This window comes from Oncorhynchus masou, chromosome 10 (genome assembly GCF_036934945.1).
Source record: "Oncorhynchus masou masou isolate Uvic2021 chromosome 10, UVic_Omas_1.1, whole genome shotgun sequence".
Lineage (NCBI taxonomy): Eukaryota > Metazoa > Chordata > Actinopteri > Salmoniformes > Salmonidae > Oncorhynchus > Oncorhynchus masou.
Genome location: NC_088221.1, coordinates 32,813,764 through 32,835,711, shown reverse-complemented (window position 1 = coordinate 32,835,711; position 21,948 = coordinate 32,813,764). Strand labels below are relative to the sequence as shown.

The 21,948-nt window shown below is 42.5% G+C and overlaps 2 protein-coding genes across 3 annotated transcripts in view; one reads left to right on the top strand and one right to left on the bottom strand.

Moving 5' to 3' along the window:
- The window catches only part of LOC135547551 (integrin alpha-4-like), a 40,265-nt gene extending 27,790 nt beyond the window's left edge, over positions 1-12,475 (top strand). The window contains exons 18-28 of the mRNA XM_064976654.1: positions 2,632-2,782; positions 2,964-3,062; positions 4,384-4,460; positions 6,465-6,554; positions 6,663-6,750; positions 6,885-6,992; positions 7,503-7,628; positions 7,819-7,944; positions 8,068-8,166; positions 10,667-10,786; positions 10,901-12,475. Of these exons, the coding sequence (XP_064832726.1) occupies positions 2,632-2,782; positions 2,964-3,062; positions 4,384-4,460; positions 6,465-6,554; positions 6,663-6,750; positions 6,885-6,992; positions 7,503-7,628; positions 7,819-7,944; positions 8,068-8,166; positions 10,667-10,786; positions 10,901-10,993 (1,177 nt within the window). The 3' untranslated portion in view covers positions 10,994-12,475. The remainder of the gene's footprint in view (positions 1-2,631; positions 2,783-2,963; positions 3,063-4,383; positions 4,461-6,464; positions 6,555-6,662; positions 6,751-6,884; positions 6,993-7,502; positions 7,629-7,818; positions 7,945-8,067; positions 8,167-10,666; positions 10,787-10,900) is intronic.
- The window catches only part of LOC135547552 (ceramide kinase-like protein), a 92,719-nt gene continuing 83,066 nt past the window's right edge, over positions 12,296-21,948 (bottom strand). The window contains exons 8-13 of one of the 2 annotated variants that reach the window (XM_064976655.1): positions 21,321-21,389; positions 21,039-21,064; positions 20,823-20,931; positions 18,644-18,740; positions 14,709-14,908; positions 12,296-12,892 (exon numbers count right to left, since the gene is read on the bottom strand). In XM_064976655.1, coding sequence (XP_064832727.1) covers positions 12,811-12,892; positions 14,709-14,908; positions 18,644-18,740; positions 20,823-20,931; positions 21,039-21,064; positions 21,321-21,389 — 583 coding nt within the window. In that variant the 3' untranslated portion in view covers positions 12,296-12,810. Of the gene's footprint in view, positions 12,893-14,139; positions 14,204-14,708; positions 14,909-18,643; positions 18,741-20,822; positions 20,932-21,038; positions 21,065-21,320; positions 21,390-21,948 lie in introns of those variants that run through there. The other variant, XM_064976657.1, reaches the window with a different exon arrangement.

The window sequence follows — 21,948 nt, the reverse complement described above, 5'->3', positions numbered from 1 at the left end:
TGTCTACCTTGCTAAGTTAGATGAGAAACATCAGACTTGTGAGCCCCTCATTGTTTGTGTCATGGAAACATACGCACGCACATGTACACATACACATACACCTCCCCCCCCACACACCTTCAGACCCACTTACCCACAAAGCAGCAAATTCTTCAACATGGACATTAGTCATTTTAAAACTCCTTTTCCCTCCCCATACTGGACACACAGTGCTTCATTGAAAAGCTGAGTATGCATAGCCTCTTCCCCTAACAATACAGCTTGTCTAGGGGTACGTCCCAAATGGTACCCTAATCCCTACATAGTGCACTACTTTTATAAATGTAGTGCACTTCGTAGGGAATAGGGTGTCATTTGAGATGCTTGTCTCAGTGCCAGGTCAGTTCCCCTCCTAAGGTGTATAGTGACTAAGTCCTTGCTGTAAAGCCAGGGAATCCACAGGACTGCATAACAGGTACATTCTGATGTTTCCGTGACAGTGACTGTTTAGTCTGGTCTCCCCTGAAACCATGATTCTGGCACTTTATGGAAAGTTGTATGATTTAAGTCAATCAAAATATGAAATAAGATGTTATTTTTTTGTATGACTCAAGTCTATTCAAGTAAAGCAATACCACACTGATGGATGGGATTCATTGGGGTTATAGCACAGATGTGCTGTAGTCACAGGTACAGTACAAGTCAAAAGTTTGGAGATTTCTACATTGTAGAATAATAGTGAAGACATCAAAAATATGAAATAACACATGGAATCATGTAGTAACCAAAAAAGTGTTAAACAAATCAAAATATATTTTAGATTCTTCAAAGTAGCCACCCTTTGCCTTGATGACAGCTTTGCACACTCTTGGCATTCTCTCAACCAGCTTCACATGGAATGCTTTTCCAACAGTCGTGAAGGAGTTCCCACATATGCTGAGCACTTGTTGGCTGCTTTTCCTTCACTCTGCAGTCCAACTCATCCCAAAACATCTCAATTGGGTTGAGGTCAAGTGATTGTGGAGGCCAGGTCATCTGATGCAGCACTCCATTGCTCTCCTTATTGGTCAAATAGCTCTTACACAGTCTGGAGGTGTGTTGGGTCATTGTCCTGTTGAAAAACAAATGATAGTCCCACTAAGCGCAAACCAGATGGGATGGCGTATCGCTGTGCTTTGCTGCTGTGGTAACCATGCTGGTTAAGTGTGCCTTGAATTCTAAATAAATCACAGACTGTGTCACCAGCAAAGCACCACCACACCTCCTCCATGCTTCATGGTCGGAACCACACATGCAATGATTATCTGTTCATCTACTCTGAGTCTTACAAAGACATTGCAGTTGGAACCAAAAATCTCAAATTTGGACTCATCAGACCAAAGGACAGTTTTCCACCGGTCTAATGTCCATTGCTCATGTTTCTTGGTCCAACAAGTCTCTTCTTCTAATTGGTGTCCTTTAGTAGTGGTTTCTTTGCAGCAATTCAACCATGAAGGCCTGATTCACGCAGTCTCCTCTGAACAGTTGGTGTTGAGATGTGTCTGTTACTTGAACTCTGTGAAGCATTTATTTGGGCTGCAATTTCTGAGGCTGGTAACTCTAATGATTTTATCCTCTGCAGCAGAGGTAACTCTGGGTCTTCCTTTCCTGTGGCGGTCCTCATGAGAGCCAGTTTCATTATAGTGCTTGATGGTTTTTGTGACTGCACTTGAAGAAGTTCTTGAAATGTTCCATATTGACTGACCTCCATGTCTTAAAGTAATGATGGACTGTTGTTTCTCTTTGCTTATTTGAGCTGTTCGTGCCATAATATGGACTTGGTCTTTTACCAAATAGGGCAATCTTCTGTATACCACCCCTACCTTGTCACAACACAACTGATTGTCTTAAACGCAGTAAGAAGGAAAGCCATTTCACAAATGAACTTTTAACAACACAAACCTGTTAATTGAAATGCATTCCAGATGACTACCTCATTAAAAAAAAAATAACTAGACGGCAGGTTAGAGCGTTGGACTAGTAACCGGAATGTTGTGAGTTCAAACCCCCGAGCTGACAAGGTACAAATCTGTCGTTCTGCCCCTGAACAGGCAGTTAACCCACTGTTCCCAGGCCGTCATTGAAAATAAGAATTTGTTCTTAACTGACTTGCCTGGTTAAATAAAATTAAAAATTAAAAAGAACAAATTATTATTTACAATGACAGTCTACCAGGGAACAGTGGGTTAATTGCCTTGTTCAGGGGTAAGAACGACAGATTTTTACCTTGTCAGCGCGGGGATTCAATCCAGCAACCTTTCAGTTACTGACCCAACACTCTAACCATTGGGCTACCTGAAGCTGGTTGAGAGAACGCCAAGAGTGTGCAAAGCTGTCATCAAGGCATATGGTGGCTACTTTGAAGAATCTAAAATATAAATATATTTTGATTTGTTTAATGCTTTTTTGGTTACTACATAATTCCATGTGTTATTTCATCATTTTGATGTCTTCACTATTATTCTACAATGTAGAAAATAGAAAAAATAAAGAAAAACCCTGGAATGAGTAGGTGTGTCCAAACTTTTGACTGGTACTGTATGAGGCGACAGCCTTCCAGTTTTATACATAGGGCCCTATTCAATCCAGCCCCTAAGACTGTTAATCTTGCAGGAAACACAACAACATACAGTACTTTGCATTGGGTAATGGGAAGACCATCATGTTGAACACAACCCTGGTGAACGCTGGAGATGATGCCTTCCTCCCCAGACTCCAGTTACGCTTCCCATCCAACCTGCACTACATCAAAGTCCTTGATGCAGTACGTGTTTGATTTATTGATTACTCAGAGTAGCAGTCATTACATTTCTCACATAATCACCAATGTAATTTATACGATGTGGCAATGCAATTCTAAGAAACACACAAAATCATGTGAATCTATGCGCTCTTGGATTGTAATAAATTACACATACAATCCCATTATCTGTTATTGTTTTCAGAAGGAGAAGTATGTGAGCTGTGACATTTCAGAGGAGAACAAGACAATAGTAGGAATGGACTGTAGTGTTGGGAACCTGTACTTCAGCTCTGGAGCCAAGGTACTGTAGACACAACACTCAAACTTACTCCTACCTTACTCTAATGTTACTCTAGCCTTATCCCAACCTTACTCTACTGTTAATCCAACCTTACTCTAGTTTTACTCCAGCCTTACTCTGCAACTTCAGCCTTACTATGTCACTCCAGCCTTACTCTACTGTTACTCCAACCTTACCCTAATGTTACTCCAACCTTACTCTGTTACTCCAGCCTTACTCTGTCACTCCAGCCTTACTCTAATGTTACTCCGGCCTTACTTTAATTTTACTCCAACTGTACTCTGTTACTTCAGCCTTACTCTGTCACTCCAACCTTACTCTAATGTTACTCCGGCCTTCCTCTAATTTTACTCCAGCCTTCCTCTGTTACTTCAGCCTTACTCTACTGTTACTCAAACCTTACTCTAATTTTACTCCAACCTTACTCTGTTACTTCAGCCTTACTCTAATGTTACTCCGGCCTTACTCTACTGTGACTCCAGCCTTACTATAATGCTACTCTAACATTATTCCAACCTTACTCTGTTACTCTAATATTACTCTAAGGTTACTCCAGAATTACTCAAACTTTACTTCCATGTTACTCGAATTTTACTCTATTAATCTGGGTCTGGATACTTTAACTAATTACCCCACTGGGCACAGACATAAATTCAATGTCATGGTTGGGTAGGTTACTTTCTTAATGTAATCCATTACAGTTACTAGTTACCTGTCTAAAATTGTAACAAGTAACATAACTTTTGGATGACACAAACTCAGTAACGTAATCTGATTACTTTTAGTTACTTTTGGATTACCTTCCCTTAAAATGCATTAGAAGAAGACTAAAATGACCCATCAAATGCATTTAGTGTGACATCATAGTGGTCTCTCGATCAGGAGCTAAAACAATTTTTTTATTGCACCTTTTTTAAATCTGAATTGAATGTCATTGAGAAAAACAGAAAGGTGTCTTAATGTATTTTTTCAAACATCCTTTCTGAATTTAAAAGTAATCCAAGAAGCAATCAACTAGTTTTTCTGTAATCTGATTACGATATTTTTGCTGGTAATGTAACTAACTGATTACAGTTACATTCACACACAAAAATCAGATTGCCCTGTTCAATGTCTATTCTTTGTTGGTTCAACGTAAATTTACTGAAATGACGTGGAAACAATGTTGATTCAACCAGTGTGTGCCCAGTGGGTATCCAGACCCATATCTGCTGTTTGCTGCCAATGCTGCTGCTGTTTTAAAGGCAGCGTTTTATAAACTGCTGTTTAAGAGGGTAATATCTTACTTGCTATCTAATCAGAATTTCTGTATTTTCTGCAGGTGAACATCAGCTTTCTGTTGGATGTAAACCAGAGTAGCAGTGCTGGTGACATTAGCATATCCATCAACACTTTTGGGTAAGTACAGACCCATAAAGGAAAGATGGATGCCCACACACTGAATGCGCCTGCAGCGTTATTGAGTGTAATGTTTTGACCCTAGGTCTTCATCATAACCTTTTTTTTTACTTTTGCAGGTAACTGGATCTGCTTACACTACTTCTGACCTTAGCACAGATCCCCTAACCCACGAACGCAAATCTTTCTCCAAAATACATTAAATAATCGAATGGCAGGTTTTTTAAACTGACGTGCTGTTACACCATCGGTGACGTCTTGCCAGCCTTATCAAACCAAACAGACGGATCGTAAAACAGCCCAATGTGACACTGAGTGGACAAAACATTAGGAACACCCGTTCTTTCCATTACATAGACTGACCAGATGAATCCAGGTGAAAGCTGTCTTTGAATGAGGTATGGTAGTAGGTGCCATTGAGTTTTTCATGCTCAACAGTTTCCTGTGTGTATCAAGAATGGTCCACCACATTCAGCCAATTTCAGCTAATGTTTTGTACACTCAGTGTATGTGTTTGTACTGTTGCTAGGGGAAACAGGAAACACAGTCCCAGTGACCTAAATTATTCAAATCAGAGGGTGCTGCAGGTTCCCTCTCTTGGTTTCCTCCTGTAGTTGTTACATTGTTATGTAGTTGAGAAGTACATCCGGCGGCCCCTGTTGTTTCGTTTGGGTAAAGAAAAGCTGTTAAATGTTTGACAGTTTCAGAACACTCTAAAACACTCCATGTTCATATCTGGGTAAAGAAAAGCTGTTGAATGTTTGACAGTTTCAGAACACTCTAAAACACTCCATGTTCATATCTGGGTAAAGAAAAGCTGTTGAATGTTTGACAGTTTCAGAACACTCTAAAACACTCCATGTTCTTATCTGGGTAAAGAAAAGCTGTTGAATGTTTGACAGTTTCAGAACACTCTAAACACTCCATGTTCATATCTGGGTAAAGAAAAGCTGTTGAATGTTTGACAGTTTCAGAACACTCTAAAACACTCCATGTTCATATCTGGTAACACTTAACTGGAGACATTCCTTGCTCAGAGTTTTGTTCAGAGAATGTCACATTTTTCTAACAGCTGGAACAGCTTTTCCTGCAATCTAGAGCCATGATCGTTATGCTGAGTTTGATGTAAAAAAGCATACTTCTTTCCCTGTTCAATTGTAATTTTAATTCATGAGGCACATTGATTATTTAAGAACCTTTATGCCGTAGGGGTTTAGTACAACTGCTACATTGGTACATAGTACCCAATCATTAATAAAGCAATTGTATTATTTTCTAAAGTCTAGCAACCTTGTCAGCAGGCATGTCAGCTAAGATAGACTAACTTGATTGGTAGCTAGTTATGAGGTTGGGACATTTTTGTGTTATTATTTATTTAGTATTTATTTATTCATCAAGAAGGAATCAATATCCTACATAGCTTGATCAAATTAATTTACAAACACCTCCTGCGAGTCCTGCCCATCACCGGCAGCTAAAATCAAATCAAACGCTGTGTGTGACTCTCTCTCTCTTCTCTTCCACTGGCAATATGGTCTGCATACATATCTTTGCTCGATAGTGCACCTAGGAAGGAACCACTTACTGGGGGGTACTCTTTGCCTGGTCCAGTCAGTGTGCCCCCTCCACAAAATACCACTGACAAATCCTTTTAGAAATAATTATGAAGCTTAGTTGTTACTTTAACATCTGAACATTTTAAAAACAGGACAAATCTGAGGGGGCACGTGCCCATGTGCCCATATGGGCATGACACCTCTGAAAACCATCTTCAAGTGTCATGTAATAATTGAAGGTATGCTTTGGCCTCTCACTCTGAGAAACAGTAGCAATGTTCTGCAACGTCTGATGTTTGGAATTTCTTTGGCTTTGAGTTGAATTCCTTTAACAGTATAATGGCATTGGCTGTGCTTAAATGTTTTGTTTTCAATATATCACATTTTTAATATGAAATGGAATCTAAATAGATCATTTCTTGTTTTTTTCTGACATGGTCTTTTCCAGAGACAATTCTGAAAATGAGGATCTTCTGCATGACAACTCAGCCACTCTGACGTTACCGTTGAGATATGGCGTGGATGTCAGTGTCCATGGGTAACACATTTATTTACAGTAACAAAGACAGTTCCTCGCTCTTCATTGACAGTATATATAAACATTTCTTATTGTACTTCATAAGCTAATTACTGATCTCTGTTGCAGGTTTGTGACTCCAACATCCTTTGTATTTGGTGACCAGGAGCCTACTCCAGTTGATTGCTACACAGAGACATTCAACTACACTTACAAGGTATGTACCATAGGAATACAATATAACATTGTTTTCTAACAGAAACTGATGTGATCGTTACAGCCTAGTTTTAGTATTTGAATGACTGACTGCCTGGGTTTATACTGACATATTGTATCGGTGTGCCTTGGCAGGTTGTCAATATCGGTCCAAGCAAATCTCTCAACACGGAAGTTGAGATTGATATTCCCAAGATACTATCACCATATCCACACAGATTACTCCACATTGCAGATTTTCAGGTAAGTGTGTGATTGATTGATGAAAAATTCCACCCTTAGCCGTGGTATATTGGCCATATACCACAAACCCGAGGTGCCTTACTGCTATTATAAACTGGTTACCAACGTAATTAGACCATTAAATAGAACATTTCTGTCATACCAATGGTATACGGTCTATTATAAACTCGGTGGTTCGAGCCCTGAATGCTGATTGGCTGACAGCCATGGTATATCAGTCCGTATACCACGGGTATGACAAAACATTTATTTTTACTGCTCTAATTACATTGGTAACCAGTTTATAATAGCAATAAGGCACCTCTGGGGTTTGTGATATATGGCCAATATACCACGGCTAAGGACTGTGTCCAGAACAGCCCTTAGCTGTGGTATATTGGCCATATACCACACCCCTTCGGGCCATATTGCTTAAATATACCATGGCTTTCAGCTAATCAGCATTCAGGGCTCGAACCACCCAGTTTATAATCACCAATATCTAACTTAATTTCTTTCCTCATCTGTTAGACCTCTCTTGGAGAATGCTCCATTAAAAACGGCTCCATCACAGTAGAAGATGATTGTGAGGTGCCACGGTCGTCTTTAATCAAGGAACTGGTCTTCTTCTTCTCCAAAACCAGCAAACGCAAAATGGTAGATACCTCCCTCCCCTACTCCTATAATGTATATAGTTATAGTATGTAGCAGTGTTGGGGTCAATTCCATATTGATGCAGTCATGAGTTTAAATGGAATTGGCCCTAACCTTATTATGTAGCAGTGCTATATTCCACTGATGTTGATGTTTTAAAATGGAATCACAATAGTGTTGTTTCTCTCCATAGTTCTGTGCTCGCGGAGACGACCTGTGCCTGACTCTGGTGTGTAGACTAGGAGACATGGACATTGGGAAAGAAGCCACCATTCAGATGGAAGTGAAGCTCAACCCCACTGTTCTACAGCTCACACCGGTGAACACTTCACTAATGCTACACTTTCAAATCTCTTAAAATCACAACACAAATGATCATTTCTTCATTGAGGATATTAAAGTGTTCTAATGTAATCAAATCCTTACCCCCCCCTCTCCTCAGGGTCGTCATGGAGTGATGCTGATAGAGAGTACTGGCATCATCACATCACCAAGGGAGGACCCTCACACCATCCTATTACAGCAGACCCCTATTGCCCAGGTAAGAAATGATAGGCCTATACAGTAGTCATACATTGGCCTTATATCTTTTGGAGGATAGCATGTCACTGTTCCACAATGGAGATCACTCAAATGAGAAACTATACTATGAAACATAGATAAATGACATAAAGAATGATAGTAAAAACATGACATGCCAGCAACAAACACTGACACTACACATCCAAGTATATCTGACCAAATGATGAAAGACAAGCATTGTAATTTTGATTTCTGTAAAGTGAGTGAAAAAAATATTGTTTTCTATCAACAATGACAAGCCACCGGGGTCTGACAACTTGGACGGGAAATGACTGAGGATAATAGCAGACGATATTGCCACTACTATTTGCCATATCTTCAATTTAAGCCTACTAGAATGTGTGTGCTCTCAAGCTTGGAGGGAAGCAAAAGTCATTCCTCTACCTAAGAATAGTAAAGCCCCCTTTACTGGCTCAAATAGCCGACCAATCAGCTTTGAGTAAAGCATGTGTGTATATGTGTGAGGATGACTCAACACTATACACGTCAGCTACTACAGTGACTGGAATGACTGCAACACTTAACAAAGAGCTGCAGTAAGTTTCAGAGTGGGTGACAAGGAATAAGTTAGTCCTATATTACTAAAAGCATTGTACTTGCGACAAATCTTTCACTAAACCCTAAACCTCAACTAAATCTTGTAATGAATAATGTGGAAATGGGGAGCAAGTTGAGGTGACCCTGGATTGTAAACTGTCATGGTCAAACGTATTGATACAACAGTAGCTAAAATGGGGAGAAGTCTATCCATAATAAAGCACTGCTCTGCCTTCTTAACAACACTATCAAGAAGGCAGGTCCTACAGGCCCTAGTATTGCCGAAACAGGACTACTGTTCAGTCGTCTGGTCAGGTGCCACAAAGAGGGACTTAGGAAAATTGGAATTGGCTCAGAACAGGGCAGTACGGCTGGCCCTTGAATGTATACATGTCATTTACAAAATAGCCTCCAATACCCTACTCAATCAATTGGATGCAGTCTATCACAGTGCCATCCGTTTTGTCACCAAAGCCCCATATAATACCCACCACTGTGACCTGTACTCTCTTGTTGGCTGGCCCTCGCTTCATACTCGTCGCCAAACCCACTAGCTCCAGGTCATCTACAAGACCCTGCTAGGTAAAGTCCCCCCTTATCTCAGCTTGCTGGTCACCATAGCAGCACCCACCTGTAGCACGCGCTCCAGCAGGTATATCTCTCTGGTCACCCCAAAAACCAATTCTTCCTTTGGCCGCCTCTCCTTCCAGTTCTCTGCTGCCAATGACTGGAACGAACTACAAAAATCTCTGAAACTGGAAACGCTTATCTCCCTCACTAGCTTTAAGCACCAGCTGTCAGAGCAGCTCACAGATTACTGCACATAGCCCATCTATAATTTAGCCCAAAGAACTACCTCTTCCCCTACTGTATTTATTTATTTTGCTCCTTTGCATACCATTATTTTTATTTCTACTTTGCACATTCTTCCACTGCAAATCTACCATTCCAGTGTTTTACTTGCTATATTGTATTTACTTTGCCACCATGGCCTTTTTTTTGCCTTTACCTCCCTAATCTCACCTCATTTGCTCACATCGTATATAGACTTGTTTATACTGTATTATTGACTGTATGTTTGTTTTACTCCATGTGTAACTCTGTGTCGTTGTATGTGTAGAACTGCTTTGCTTTATCTTGGCCAGGTCGCAATTGTAAATGAGAACTTGTTCTCAACTTGCCTACCTGGTTAAATAAAGGTGAAATAAATCAAATAAATAAATACAGAGAGCTAACATTAACAATATACATGTCAATCTCTCCTGGCTCAAAGAGGAGGAGAGATTGATTTCATCACTACTTGTATTTGAGAGAGGTATTGACATCCATGCATAAGTCCAAGTCCAGAACAGACTATGGGAGGCTCACAGTACTATATAGAGCTCTAAACCACATCAAGCAACTCGTGCAGTCAAATTAGATTTAAAAAACAGATAAAAATACATCTTATGGAACACCGGGGACTGTGAAGCAACACAACACAGGCACAAGTATACAAACATGCGATAACATACACACTATACACACACATAGATTTTGTGTTGTAGATATGTGGTAGTAGAGTAGAGGCCTGAGCGCACACACTTAATGTGTTTTGAAATCTGTTGTGAATGTATTGTAATGTTTTTTAAATGGTATAACTGCCTTCATTTTGCTGGACCCCATGAAGAGTAGCTTGGCAGAAGTGAATGGGGATCCATAATAGATACAAATGTCCTGGTAGGGTTAAGAAGTGTCAGGAAATTGCCTATGCAACCTCCGAGTGCCTTACTATTATAAAACGCTGGAATGTACAGTGTCCATGTTAGGACAGCGGTGGAAATGACAGGACATTTCCAACCTTGTCTGAAGTTCCAGGTCATAGATGTACAATGTAATACTAGTGCATGGTAATAACGTTTTATTTAATTCTGATGTTTCAGGTTGTGTTGGAGGCCCACTTCAACCAGAAGCCTCAGGCAGCAGTGGAGGGGTTCATCATTGTAGGGAGTCTACTGGTGGGACTCCTGATCCTGGCCCTGCTCATCTTCGCCCTCTGGAAGGTCAGTACGACACCTTCATCTTTTACACTACACACAAAACAGCATACAAACACACACTGCATTCTTTTCCCTCTCCTTCTCATCTGAAACTGAACCTGGTTCTTTCATTCCCAGGCTGGTTTCTTCAAGAGGCAGTTTAAGAAGGAGATCAGGAGGGATAGCTGGGACTATGTACCAAAGAGTGAGAAGACTGAGAGTATATCCTAAGAGTGTACTAATACAGAATGGTTCTATACGACAACATGAACTAACTGCTGGGGAACAGCTTCTCTACTAAAAGGCCCATTTTGATTGAGATCATCCAAACCCAAGGGAAAGAACTGCAGGACAATTCAAACATTTGTGGCTCAAAATCTAGGAATCAACAAAATGCTGTAATTTCTCTAAAACATGCAAGAGGGAAAACTTTTGCACTTTACCTCTGGGCTTGTTGCAGTGAGAGTATAGAACATTGGACTGCGTACGTGGAATGTACATTAGAACATGGACTATGTGACCTCACAAGAACAGGCCTATCATTCCTGTTTTTATTCCCCACCAAGAACTCAGGATATGAAGCCGAACATTCCATGGTCTTGTTCAATATGCATGAAACAGAAGAAAACGCTCCGAAACAGAGTGCGAAACAGGGAGGCACTTTCTGTGCCTGTCCATTAATTAAGAACCGTTCATTTTACGTTGCAAAACATTCTCCCATACCTGACTACTTGGATTCGGTCGCACATATTTATTGTGTCTGCTGTACAAAACATGTATGAATGCACTGCTGAAGCTTTTCTCTGTGGATAGGAAGTCTATTTGTATACAATGATATATACACATCTTATATGCCAAATCTATCCTCATTAGGTGTGGATATACTGTGTATATAGATATATCAAGAGGACCTTTCTTTCGCATCCTTTTTAAACAACATTTCCTTTTGTATCTTCATGCTATGGGTAGGGAGGGGAAACAGCCTCAAACTGTCACAAAGTCACACATTTATTGTGAAACTAGTGTCACTAGTGATAAACCATCAGATTGAAAGAAGGAACATTTGTTCTGGTTGATCTGTGAGACCCAGCGAAAGCATCTGCCGAGCCGTACAGCCTACAGCCATGTTTCATAGAAAGGGGAGGGGGAGGGACCCTGTGTGTGTGTGCATACGTGCGTTTGCGTGTATGCATTTTAGTGTGTGCGTACGACAGCAACTCATACACCATGGCAGCAGAAGTTTCCGACACAGAAATGAAAAATGAAAGAGCTTGTTCTTCAGAAATGACTCAAATGTTCCTCAAATGGAACACACGGAACACTGGCCTTACCTTTTGGAACATTTTCATCCCTATGGATTCAATGGATTCTGTGTTCTTACTGTAGCTGTAAGGGATTGGAACATTCAGCTTTGGAGAGATGGTAGGCTGCATGCGGAAGAGTAACATATTTTTACTGCTTGAATTTTCAGGGAGTCAACCTTTCATGACCAAGTTGTCAGTTTTGACAAAAATAAAGGGGGCACATTCCACATTTCTATAAATTGAAATAATTGTTTATTTTTAATAAATAAGTGTGTGGCGTGTAAAAATGGACAGATAACATTTTGTTTGTCAACACATTTCACTTTGGTCTGATAATTGATGTAATCGTGCACTGGAATGTATTATTATGTTGTCTTTGCTTTAATATAAATCAACCTTTTCTATTTAATGTGCCTGTCTGTCCTCCATTTGGTTATTTGACGTCTAACATTGAAAGATGTACAATAGTAAAGCCTGTAGGTGACATTCAGTGATAGTGCAAACTGAGGTTGTGCGTATCGACAACCCTTACATACATAGTTTTAGGTTGTGTGTAAAAGCTCCTCTCTTGTAGATAGTTTAAACTGTAGACAGTCTATACACTGAAGACAGTTTCTTGTAAAGCACAGTAGGAAAGACTGTATGTTACATTCTGTGGCAATGCCAGTGGAGGTTGGTATGTGTATAGGCTCATCCACCCTTTAGACAGCTTTAAACGGTATCGATTCCGCTCTACAGACAGTGTTAAATGCAGCTGCACTTGATGTGTGCCTCCTCTGCCTCCTCGATGTACACTCCAAACAGGGTCAGGAGTTGAGGATGTAACCTGGTGGTGAAACAAACAAGGTCAGGAGTTGAGGATGTAACCTGGTGGTGAAACAAACGGTCAGGAGTTGAGGATGTAACCTGGTGGTGAAACAAACAGGGTCAGGAGTTGAGGATGTAACCTGGTGGTAAAACAAACAGGGTCAGGAGTTGAGGATGTAACCTGGTGGTAAAACAAACAGGGTCAGGAGTTGAGGATGTAACCTGGTGGTGAAACAAACAGGGTCAGGAGTTGAGGATGTACACCTGGTGGTGAAACAAACAGGGTCAGGAGTTGAGGATGTAACCTGGTGGTGAAACAAACAGGGTCAGGAGTTGAGGATGTAACCTGGTGGTGAAACAAACAGGGTCAGGAGTTGAGGATGTAACCTGGTGGTGAAACAAACAGGGTCAGGAGTTGAGGATGTAACCTGGTGGTGAAACAAACAGGGTCAGGAGTTGAGGATGTAACCTGGTGGTAAAACAAACAGGGTCAGGAGTTGAGGATGTAACCTGGTGGTAAAACAAACAGGGTCAGGAGTTGAGGATGTAACCTGGTGGTAAAACAAACAGGGTCAGGTGTTGAGGATGTAGCCTGGTGGTGAAACAAACAGAGTTAGGAGTTGAGGATGTAACCTGGTGGTAAAACAAACAGGGTCAGGAGTTGAGGATGTAACCTGGTGGTGAAACAAACAGGGTCAGGAGTTGAGGATGTAACCTGGTGGTGAAACAAACAGGGTCAGGAGTTGAGGATGTAACCTGGTGGTAAAACAAACAGGGTCAGGAGTTGAGGATGTAACCTGGTGGTGAAACAAACAGGGTCAGGAGTTGAGGATGTAACCTGGTGGTAAAACAAACAGGGTCAGGAGTTGAGGATGTAACCTGGTGGTGAAACAAACAGGGTCAGGAGTTGAGGTTGTAACCTGGTGGTAAAACAAACAGGGTCAGGAGTTGAGGATGTAACCTGGTGGTAAAACAAACAGGGTCAGGAGTTGAGGATGTAACCTGGTGGTAAAACAAACAGGGTCAGGAGTTGAGGATGTAACCTGGTGGTGAAACAAACAGGGTCAGGAGTTGAGGTTGTAACCTGGTGGTAAAACAAACAGGGTCAGGAGTTGAGGATGTAACCTGGTGGTGAAACAAACAGGGTCAGGAGTTGAGGATGTAACCTGGTGGTAAAACAAACAGGGTCAGGAGTTGAGGATGTAGCCTGGTGGTGAAACAAACAGGGTCAGGAGTTGAGGATGTAACCTGGTGGTAAAACAAACAGGGTCAGGAGTTGAGGATGTAGCCTGGTGGTGAAACAAACAGGGTCAGGAGTTGAGGATGTAACCTGGTGGTAAAACAAACAGGGTCAGGAGTTGAGGATGTTACCTGGTGGTGAAACAAATGAATCAGTTACAGAGGTTTTAAATGTCCCATATCTGACTGACATAACAGTACTACTACTTCAGTGAAGCAATTCTTCAATACCGGTTTTAAATTTAAATATATGATCGAAAAAAGACTAATGGCTAAATTACACTGAACATGACCTGTAAGAACTGTCTTTGAGGAGTGTAAATTAAACCCAGAGTAATATGACCATGAGATTACAGTACAGGGCTATACTTAGTGAGCAGCGGTAGGTCATTGCCTTGGTAACATGTTATTTGAGACAGGGTTTGTATCCAGGTTGAAGGTCTATCTGACAGTGTAGTTGCTATGGGGCTTTAGACCAGCTAAAGGATAGAGTTATACCTACTGCATCGGCCAGTGTTCACACAGCGTCTCAGAGTAGGGCTGCTGATCTAGGATCATGGGGGGTCTTTGGGCCAGGTCAAGAACAGGAGCTGTACCTGATGAGCAGCTCTGAGGGCACCTCCAGTAGGTCTCCGTCTACGTTCCAGGGGTAGGCCCCCTCGGAGGAGATGATGGGCGCGTTCTTAGAGTCATACTCTCCATTGTCCTCAGCGATGTCATCAGACCAGCTGCTCTGAGAGCGGGGGCGGAGCCTCACAGCCCACACTGTCTGCGTCTCCACGAAGGAGAAACTAAACTGGGGAGGAGGAGAAGAAGAAGATTATATTATTGTCCAACTGTATACAAGGATGATCCAACATCCCTCCCTAGGACCTCCAATAAGCTTTGAGAGGGAGGCGAGGAATAGAGGAAAGAAGGACTGAGAGAACAAGACCATCGTCTCAGTCAGCAGCAACTCCAACCACTAGGGGGCAATGATGCACAGCATCCCCAACAAGACAATTCCCTACACAGTAATGACGCCATCTATGACCTGGTCACAGAGGTTCCATCCTGTCCTCGACAACAGTTCAGTTCAGTTAAGCCACCGTAACCATGAACATAGTACATATGAACGCCCCAGCATATCTTTTATTCTTGAAGGAAACAGGGAGGACATGGAAGAGGACATGGATGAGGACATGGATGAGGACATGGATGAGGACATGGAGCACTGGGTCTAGATATGATAGTGGAACATTTCCAACCTCAACTGGTATATGTGTTCTGACTTCCCATCTGGAAATAGATTTTTCAAGCGTCGTTTTTCAGATGTATCCCAGACATCGTTCAAATCAAACTAAAACATATAAATAGAAGTCAGACTATAAATACACTCATGGCTGTTTGTTTGTCTGAGTCATAATTGAATAATGTCCATTTCCTGCTTGTATTCATGGGAAATGGCCCAATAACAAACATTAGTCAGAACTTCTCCTGGATAGACAAACAGCATGGAAATGATGAAGTCCTCTCTAACTATTTGTCTGAACATTATGACAGTACATTAAAACAATATGTTTGTATCACTCTTCAGGTAGATTTCCCTGCCCAGTCACAGAGTCAGCCAGTCACACAGTCAGCCAGTCACACAGTCAGCCAGTCACACCAGTCAGCCAGTCACACAGTCTGCCAGTCACACAGTCAGCCAGTCACAAAGCCAGCCAGTAACACAGTCAGCCAGTCACACAGCCAGCCAGTCACACAGTCAGCCAGTCACACCAGTCAGTCAGTCACAGAAGTCAGCCAGTCACACCAGTCAGCCAGTCACACCAGTCAGCCAGTCACACCTGTCAGCCAGTCACACCAGGCAGCCAGTCACACAGTCAGCCAGTCACACCAGTCAAACAAATCAGCCAGTCACACCAGTCAGCCAGTCACACAGTCAGACAGTCACACAGTCACACCAGTCAGCCAGTCACATCAGTCAGCCAGTCACACAGTCAGTCAGTCACACAGTCAGCCAGTCACACCAGTCAGCCAGTCACATCAGTCAGGCAGTCACACAGTCAGCCAGTCACACCAGTCAGACAGTCAAACAAATCAGCCAGTCAAACAAATCAGCCAGTCACACCAGTCAGCCAGTCACACAGTCAGCCAGTCACACAGTCACACCAGTCAGCCAGTCAAACAAATCAGCCAGTTACACAGTCAGCCAGTCACACCAGTCAGCCAGTCACACAGTCAGCCAGTCACACCAGTCAGCCAGTCAATCAAATCAGCCAGTCACACAGCCAGCCAGTCACACAGCCAGCCAGTCACACAGTCACACAGTCACACAGTCACACAGTCAGCCAGTCACACAGTCAGCCAGTCACACAGCCAGCCAGTCACACAGCCAGCCAGTCACACAGTCACACAGTCAGCCAGTCACACAAGTCAGCCAGTCACACAGTCAGCCAGTCACACCAGTCAGCCAGTCACACCAGTCAGCCAGTCACACAGTCAGCTAGTTACACAGCCAGTTAGTCACACCAGTCAACCAGTCACACAGTCAGCCAGTCACACAGTCAGCCAGTCACACCAATCAGCCAGTCAAACAAATCAGCCAGTCACACAGTCAGCCAGTCACACAGTTAGCCAGTCACACAGTAACACCAGTCAGCCAGTCACACCAGCCAGCCAGTCACACAGTAACACCAGTCAGCCAGTCACACCAGCCAGCCAGTCACACAGCCAGCCAGTCACACATGTCAGCCAGTCACACAAGTCAGCCAGTCACACAGCCAGCCAGTCACACAACTCCATTAGTGACTGCAGGATTTCCTGTGTGTGTGTGTGTGTGTGTGTGTGTGTGTGTGTGTGTGTGTGTGTGTGTGTGTTTGCATACAGTGGGGCAAAAAAGTATTTAGTCAGCCACCAATTGTGCAAGTTCTCCCACTTAAAAAGATGAAAGAGGCCTGTCATTTTCATCATAGGTACATTTCAACCATGACAGACAAAATGAGAAAATAAATCCAGAAAATCACATTGTAGGATTTTTAATGAATTTATTTGCAAATTATGGTGGAAAATAAGTATTTGGTCAATAACAAAAGTTTATCTTAATACTTTGTTATATACCCTTTGTTGGCAATGACAGAGGTCAAGCGTTTTCTGCAAGTCTTCACAAAGTTTTCACACACTGTTGCTGGTATTTTGGCCCATTCCTCCATGCAGATCTCCTCTAGAGCAGTGCTGTTTTGGGGCTGTTGCTGGGCAACACAGGCTTTCAACTCCCTCCAAAGATTTTCTATGGGGTTGAGATCTGGAGACTGGCTAGGCCACTCCAGGACCTTGAAATGCTTCTTACAAAGCCACTCCTTCGTTGCCCGGGTGGTGTGTTTGGGATCATTGTCATGCTGAAAGACCCAGCCACGTTTCATCTTCAATGCCCTTGCTGATGGAAGGAGGTTTTCACTCAAAATTTCACGATACATGGCCCCATTCATTCTTTCCTTTACACGGATCAGTAGTCCTGGTCCCTTTGCAGAAAAACAGCCCCAAAGCATGATGTTTCCACCCTCATGCTTCACAGTAGGTATGGTGTTCTTTGGATGCAACTCAGCATCCTTTGTCCTCCAAACACGACGAGTTGAGTTTTTACCAAAAAGTTATATTTTGGTTTCATCTGACCATATGACATTCTCCCAATATTCTTCTGGATCATCCAAATGCTCTCTAGCAAACCTCAGACGGGCCTGGACATGTACTGGCTTAAGCAGGGGACACGTCTGGCACTGCAGAATTTGAGTCCCTGGCGGCGTAGTGTGTTACTGATGGTAGGCTTTGTTACTTTGGTCCCAGCTCTCTGCAGGTCATTCACTAGGTCCCCCCGTGTGGTTCTAGGATTTTTGCTCGCCGTTCTTGTGATCATTTTGACCCCATGGGGTGAGGTCTTGTGTGGAGCCCCAGATCGAGGGAGATTATCAGTGGTCTTGTAAGTCTTCCATTTCCTAATAATTGCTCCCACAGTTGATTTTTTCAAACCAAGCTGCTTACCTATTGCAGATTCAGTCTTCCCAGCCTGGTGCAGGTCTACAATTTTGTTTCTGGTGTCCTTTGACAGCTCTTTGGTCTTGGCCATAGTGGAGTTTGGAGTGTGACTGTTTGAGGTTGTGGATAGATGTCTTTTATACTGATAACAAGTTCAAACAGGTGCCATTAATACAGGTAACGAGTGGAGGACAGAGGAGCCTCTTAAAGAAGAAGTTACAGGTCTGTGAGAGCCAGAAATCTTGCTTGTTTGTAGGTGACCAAATACTTATTTTAAAATAAATAAATTAAAAATCCTACAATGTGATTTTCTGGATTTTATTTTTCTCATTTTTCCTGTCATAGTTGAAGTGTACTTATGATGAAAATTACAGGCCTCTCTCATCTTTTTAAGTGGGAGAACTTGCACAATTGGTGGCTGACGAAATACTTTTTTGCCCCACTGTATATGCCTCGTGTGTAACTGCGTAAGTACGTGGGTGCATTTAGGTGTGTAAGGAAGGAAGGGTGACCTCACCTGATTGTTTACACTGTTGTATCTCTTCAGGTGTTTGATAAACTCTGCCCTGGAAGTGTTTCCTGCTGTGATCAGGGCCATGCTGCCATTGTTCAGTCTTACAGAGAGAGAGAGAGAGATGTATTTTTTTAAATCCTTTCATATGTATACTACATTGCTGTGACCAATGCAATCGGAAACAGGTTTGAACACACATGCATAGCAGGTTTTAGATACATCAGTCTGTGGCCGATTCAATCCAAACAGGTTGATAAAGCAACAAATCCTATATGTTTCCTGTCATCTGTCACCATGCAGTAGAATCGAGAATGTCAGGAACAGAACAGAGAGTGGTATACATTAGTTCTACTTACACGTACTACTGTATGTGTTATTGTATACGGGTCAACTAATAGTCAGTTTCTACAAACACTACTGTTTCTATCTTGTGTAGTTAAGGTTGATGATGCTATAATAAGCGGTGTGGTTCCACTTCACTGTGTGGGGCCTGTTGCTCTACCACATGCTATATCATTACTGAGGCCAGTCTCAGACTGAACTTTTCTCAGATGACACTCTATTCTCTATGTAGTGCACTACACAGGAGCCTGGAAGAACCTTTTGGGGTTCTAAAATTGCCACACAGGGGGAGCCTTTCCAGTTCAAAAAGGTTCCTTGAGGAGCCCCTCTGAAGAGGGCCTTTGAGGAACCCCTGTGTAAAGGTTCAAACCAGAACCTTTTTGTGATTGGAGAGGTTCAATTTCAAACCTTTTGAATAATATATTGTAGAGGTGTCAGCCTATCAGAAGATTAGAGGTGTGGCTTATTGGAGGCGTGGCATTGAGCTGGTTCTTTTTGTCCACCCGTTGGAGTAAATGACATTCCTGTTCAGTTTGTACACCTCAAATTGTCCATGAATATTTATGCATAATACATATTATAATATCAATAATACTTACTTTACTGATTACATATAAAATATAAAGTGGTAACCATTCCAACTCTTGCAAAGGCTCTTGGGGAACTCATACACCTATGTAAGACTCATTGAAGCTACAAAACTGTCAGTGTTCAACCTGACAATACAACAGAACAGATGAGCAGGAATTACATTTAGCCCCACAGGTGGCCGAAAAATATCTATATGAAAGGCACGCCCCTACTAAGCCATGCTTCTCGTCCATGGTTCCTCCAGGAATCAGTTGCTACATTGAAACATTAAAAGGTTCCTCCAAGAACCCCTCTACTAAACAAAGGTGCAAATATGAACCATTGACTAGCAATGGTTCCTTGAGGAAATCCAGAGGTTCTTTGAGGATCTCCAGGGTTATTCAAGTCACCAGACATTCTAAGAGTGTAGGGAATAGGATGCCATTTGTATAAACCACCTAGAAGTCCTGGTTCTGCAGTGCCCACAGATGCTCTGGTCTTTAAGTTCTCACTTTCTGCTACTCCCTTTAATAAACTCAGCCACTCCCTTTAATAAACTCTGCCACTCCCTTTAATAAACTCTGCCACTCCCTTTAATAAACTCTGCCACTCCCTTTAATAAGCTCTGCCACTCCCTTTAATCAGAGTCATTATGTGCCGATTAGTCCAGTTAGAAGCCTTTGACCTCGGTAGTCTGATCTCAATCCCAGAGGATTACCTGGAACTGGTTGGTACGGCCCCTGTATGGCAATGGCCTAGCTGGGAGGCTGGGCTACATGTCTACTGAGACACCACAGACACACTGACCCAGTTCACTCATTGGCTTATTTACTCACACCTAACACAGCATGGCATGGCAGCTTGGAGTCATCAAGCCATTATCACTGGTCCAGGACTTAGGTCATGCACATTGCTCAGTCAACCACACACACATACTAGACATAGATGCAGGCTCGTATGCACTCACACACGTGATGTAGGCATTGATGTAGGTTTGCATCCATGTATTGCAGTCACACATGCAGGAGGTAGTTGTGATCAGAGAGACCCACATTCCTCATTTGCTTTTTCTAACATGTTTTATTTTTAGAAGACCTTGACATCGCTGTTGTTTTGTGTATATGTTGTTGTGGTTGTTGTTGTTGTTGTTGTACTGTGATGTATTGAAAATGTATATGCTGTATATGTTGTTGTGGTTGTTGTTGTTGTTGTACTGTGATGTATTGAAAATGTAAAATAAAATGTTTGAAAGAAAGAGAGACTCACATACCTGGTGTTAGGGGCCAGGCCCCTGGGGGCCATAGAGCAGAGACAAGGGATGGCCATGATGCTGACGTTGAGGAACAGACCCCGGGTGGTCGTCCACAACTCTTCCTCTTCTAGAGAAGACCAAGGAGGGGGAGAGGTTTTAGTGAGGAGAGAGTTACACTAGAAGGTGATATATAGAAAAGTTCAGATTGATAAACATCATCCATGACAAACTCACCCATGTCGTCCTTTAAGTACTCATTTCTGCAATAAAACAAAAAAACGGTTGCAAAAACAGTTTTGACATTTGTTTTCAGATGCATAATTTTGTCTTTTGTCTTTCTGTGTGAGATTCTCCCCTCATATTTAGTCGGTCGATCTTCTACATCAGAGGCATTTTGGTTTCCTTCCAGTGACCAATTAAGCCCACAGATGCCTGTTTTAAATCAATTTCACACAGCTAAATACTATCAAACTTGGACTACAGAGTCTAATCATCAAACAGACTTCTGTCACTTACTTTACTGGATCCAGCGTTTCAGTCTGGACCTTCTTCACAGGAATATAGGACAACTCACAGTCTTCAGGCCTGCAATCAGACACAGACAGACAGAGACAGAGACAGAGAGAGAGACAGAGACAGAGAGAGAGACAGAGAGACAGAGAGAGACAGAGAGAGAGAGATATGGAGGTGGAGGGAGGGAGAGAGAGAGAGATATGGAGGGGGAGGGGGAGGGAGAAGAGTACCGAAGAGAAGAGAGAGAGAGAGACAGAGAGAGAGAGACAGAGACAGAGAGACAGAGAGAGAGAGGGAGAGAGAGAGAGAGACAGAGAGAGAGAGACAGAGAGATATGGAGGGAGGGAGAGGGAGAAGAGTACCGAAGAGAAGAGAGGGAGACAGAGAGAGAGAGAGATTTGGAGGGGGAGGGAGGGAGAGAGAGAGAGAGAAAGAGATATGGAGGGGGAAGGAGGGATAGGGAGAAGAGTACCGAAGAGAAGAGAGAGCGCAGACTTCAGATGGCTAGATTGGAGAAGAGGAGGGATGGTTCTCTAGAGACAGATTAATGTGTGATAAAGAGACTGCTCAGAAGGAAACCCTAGCTTTGATAGCAGGCTGGCAAGTCTCAGTCCCTGGAGGATTATTCCAC